At 45.7% G+C, this 4,733-nt stretch overlaps 1 protein-coding gene across 1 annotated transcript; it reads left to right on the forward strand.

Moving 5' to 3' along the window:
* Positions 1 to 1,751: 1,751 nt before the first annotated feature.
* Positions 1,752 to 4,294, forward strand: LOC308512324 (cyclin-Q-like; the record flags this gene model as incomplete). Its single annotated transcript, XM_081082104.1, has 2 exons — positions 1,752 to 2,509; positions 4,291 to 4,294. The coding sequence occupies 2 exons, from the start codon at positions 1,752 to 1,754 to the stop codon at positions 4,292 to 4,294; spliced, it is 762 nt and encodes a 253-aa protein (XP_080938230.1).
* Between the last annotated feature and the right edge of the window lie 439 nt (positions 4,295 to 4,733).

Below are 4,733 nucleotides of genomic sequence, written 5' to 3' on the forward strand. Positions count from 1 at the left end.
AAAAGGATTGTAAATAAATACTATGGACAACTCTACTCCAACAAACTGATCAACCCTGAAGAAATGGACATATTCCTAGAAAAATACAATCTTCCTAAACTCAGTTAGGAAGAATAAAACATAGGACCACGCCAATAACTACTCAGGAAATTCAAGCAGTCACAAAAATAACTTGCAGCAAACAAAAGCCTGGGCGAGACGGCTTCACAGGGACTTTTACCAAGTGTTCAAAGAAAAACTAAAACCTTCTTCCTCAGACTATTCCATAAAATTCAAAGGAAGTACCATTTCCCAACACTTCCTATGAAGCCAGCATTACTCTAATCCCAAAGCCAGATAGAGAAAACACAAAGAAAGAAAAATGCAGGCCAATATATCTCTGATGACCATAGATGTTACAATCCTCAACAGAACTCTAACAAATGCGATGCAACATTACATTGAAATGAGCATACACCATGCCAAAGCGGATATATTCTGGGGAAGTAGGATGAGTCAACATCCAGAAATCAATAAGTGTGATGCATCACATAAACAAATGGAGAGAGATTCATATCCATTGGTGCAGGAAAAGCATTTGACAAAATCCAACACCCAATTTTGATAAAAACTCGAAGCAAACTGGGCATAGAGGGATCATACCTCAACATTAAAAAAGCCTTATGTGACAAAACTACAGACAACATCATACTCAATGGGCAAAAACAATTACTCTAAGAAGAGGAACAAGACAGGGATGCCCACTCTCACCACTTCTGTTCGACAGAGTACTGGTAGTGCTAGGCAATGCAGTCAGACAAGAAGAAGTCAAACAAGGCATGCTAAGTGGAAAAGAGGAAGTAAAACTGTCATAATTCACAGATGGCATGGTATTGTCCATAGAAATACCTAAAGACTCCACCAAAAAAACTAGGAGATTTAATAAATGAATTTGGCAATGTAGCAGGGTACAAAATTAACACCCAGAATTCTATGGCTTTTTGATACACGGATAATGAACTCAGAAATAGAAACAGACAAACAAAAATGCCATTTAGCAGTGCAACAAAAATTTAAGAAACCTAGGAATAAAATTAACTAAGGAGGTAAAAACCTGTTCTTGGAAAACTACAGGAAATTGAAAAAAAGTGATAGAGGAAGACTAAAGCAAATAGAAGAACATACCATATTCATGGTTTGGTACAATCAACATCATTAAAATGTTCATAGTACCCAAAGCAATGTACAGTTTTAATGTATTAACCATTAAAATGTCAATGGCGTATCTCACAGACCTAGAAGAAAGTTTCCAAAAATTCCTATGAATTTAAGAAAAGACCCCAAATAGTTACAGCAATCTGGACAAAGAAGAACAAATTTGGAGGGATCACAATACCAGATATCAAGCTATACTACAAGCCACCATTCTCAGAACTGCCTCTTACTGGAACTAAAACAGACATAAAGACCAATGGGACAGAACAGAGAACATAGAAGTCGACCCTAACCATTATGCTCAATTAATATTTGACAAAGGGAGGCAAAAGCATAGAATGCAGTCATACAGTCTCTTCAATAATTGGTGGTGGAACCTGGATGGCAGTCAGGCCTAGGCAGGGCTGGGTAGGTGGGGCGGCGCGGGGCGGGGCAGGGCGCGGTGGGGCGGGGCGCGGTGGGGCGGCTGCGCACTGGGCTAGGACTCTGCTGGCACAGGCACTGCACTGGAGACTCTTGCCCTTCCCGCGGGGTCTGGGGCCTCCCAGCAGGGCCCCATGGAGGACCTTAGCCTGGAAAGCTGCAGAGAGGAGGACGCGGCGCCAGGCGCCAAGGGGTGGCCCGAACCCCAGGCGAGGGTGCACTTCCGCGTGACAAGGTTCATCATGGAGGCAGGTGTCAAGCTAGGGATGCAGTCCATTCCCCTCGCCACCGCCTGTGCCATTTACCATAAGTTCTTCTGCGAGATCAACCTGGACGCCTATGACCCCTACTTGGTCGCCATGTCTGCCCTTTACTTGGCTGGCAAAGTGGAAGAACAGCCCCTGCGAACCCGTGACATCATCAACGTGTCCAACAGGTACTTCCATCCAGGCAGCGAGCCCTTGGAGATGGACTCCGTAGTCTGGGTGATCCAGGACAGCATTGTGCAGTGCGAGCTCCTTGTGCTGCGGGTACTGCGCTTCCAAGTCTCCTTTCAGCACCCACACAGGTACCTGCTCCACTACCTGATTTCTCTCAAGAACTGGCTGAATCCTTACAGCTGGCAACGGACCCCCATCTCCGTCACTGCCTGGGCCCTGCTGCGGGACAGCTACCGCGGGGGGCTGTGCTTCCGGTTCCAGGCTCAGCACATAGCGGTGGCGGTGCTCCACCTGGCCCTGCAGGTCTATGGGGTCCAGGTGCCCGCTGAGGCCATGGCCGAGAAGCCATGGTGGCAGGTGTTTAGTGGAGACCTTACCAAACCAATCATTGATAACATTGTGTCTGATCTCACTCGCATTTATACCATGGACACAGAGATCCCCAAAGACAAGCCTGGGACACTTGGCTGCCAGGGGACAGCGCCACCACATCGCCCTGAGGGCCGGTCCCCAGAGCACTGGCAGGGAGGACTGGTTTTGTGCTGCTGGAGACAGGCCGGTGAAGGCGATGACATGCTGCCACTTTGATTCTCAGGCTTTGACTCTCCCTGGCAGCCAAGGTCCAGATGGGGATGGGCGCTGCACCTCCCGCGGGCAGGAGGGTGCCACGGGCAGGAGGGTGCTGCGGGCAGCTCTGAGGCCTCCGGGTCTGCTTTTGTCCTTTGAAAGGACGCAGACTACAGCCGAGGTTTGGGATCAGTGGAAGGAAAATCAAAGAACGGATGGGACTGTGCCCCAGGGGATTTTTTTAAAGGCCAGATTTAGAGAAAGTATGACTCAATTATCATAGAGGAAATTTTATTTTGTTTCATTGAAGATATTACAAAGCCAAAATAAAAACATAATAATAATTGGTGTTGGACTTATAGCACAGATACATGCAAAAAAAATTAGTCTAGACCACCAACTTACACCATATACAAGTATAAATTGGGAATGAATAAAGGACTTAAAAGTAAGTGGGTAACCATGAAAATCTTAGAAGAAGCAAAATATCAGGCATCTGTCTCAGCAATACCTTTACTGATACAGCTCCTAGGGCAATGGAAACTGAGGAGAAAAGAAACAAATGGGACGACGTCAAATTAAAACACTTCTGCAGAGAAGAAGCGGCCAACAAATACAACAACAACAACAACAACAACAACAACAACAAAACAAGGAAGTCCACTGCCTGGGAGAAGATATTTGCCAATGTTATATCAGATAAGGACCTATTCTCCAAAATTCATACTGAACTCATCCACTAAACAAAAGGAAGATCAACATTCCAATAAAAAACTGGGCACCACCACCACGAAGGCCCCTTCTGACTTATGGTGGCCCAGTTCCTGTGATGATTATTACAGCCACACAGGAGATGGGTATGATGGGGACACGGCAATTACTGCAACAGCCGATGGGACACCCCTGTAAGAGGTCCTGAGTGTGGTGCTGGCGGCGATCACAGGATACACCATGTATGCAAGAGAGAGTGAATCATGCAGTACAGTAGCTCACCTGATTGGGCACTTGGGGAGTCAGAGGGGAAGCCCCTGTGACAGAAGAATTAGACACTGAAAATAAAAATGATAAGGTACAGACAATATTTTATTGTAAGCAATTTGGCTTCTGTTATTTAAGAATGACAAAAAGCAAATGGTAGGTTTGGGGGAAGCATCAAGAATTGTAGGTACCATTATGAAGTTTCAGGATTGGAGGCAAGGTTTGAATTGTACAAGGTTGCTTCCTAAGTGCTGATTTAAATTACAATATACTTAAATGTTTAAATTTTACATATTGTATTGTTAACATATTCAGAATATAAGCACAACCAACAGACCAACAGAGGCAAGACACTGGGAGTGGGTGACAAGAACAAGAGACTAGAGATAGAGGAAGCCGGAGGGAAGGTCAGTAGAAAAAAAGAAAGAGACATATATATTACTTTTGGTAAAACCTTAAACACTAACATTACAAAAAATTTTCAGAAGAACGTGTTCTCCAACATGGGATTTCTTGACTGATTTTACTACAAACACAGAAAAGCAGTCTGTTTGGATGGTGAGTTATATTCATGGCCCTAAATTTCCCAGGGTGTCTATGACCATATGTGCATGAAGTCTTTGAAGTGAACTGCATACAAAATGAAGCAGTGTGTTATTTCGTCATGGCATGTGGCCCTGTTTTCCAGGTAGGAAGGGTAAACAAATGAGGTATTCTCCTTGGAAAACCTAAATGGATAAAAGGATTGAAGAACCTCTGACAAGGCTGCAAAACAAGGATTCCTCCAGCTCTGTGGCCCACACTTTGCCCCCTAAGATACTGATAATGAGCAGGCCGATCCCACTGGCCCCAGGAGGAAGAGGAGACCTTGGGGAAATGGGAGATGGTAGTGAGCAGCAACAGGGCAATGTGGCGTGGCAGCACAGCAGCCTAGGCCTCGGCATGAGGAAGATCCGCAGACACCTGTGGAAAGGAGTATAGGAAGAACATGTCATGCCAGCCCCTGTTGAGGGGCAGGTGGAAAGGCCTGAAGGTGCTGTGGGTGGCCTAGAGGGAGAGTTCAGAGGAGGGGCTGAGGTAATCTGCTTTGACTCTGAGTGACAGTGGACATGCACACTCCCTCCTCCTGCC

This window comes from Myotis nattereri (assembly GCF_964212035.1).
Source record: "Myotis nattereri genome assembly, chromosome: Y".
NCBI classification, from domain to species: Eukaryota; Metazoa; Chordata; class Mammalia; order Chiroptera; family Vespertilionidae; genus Myotis; species Myotis nattereri.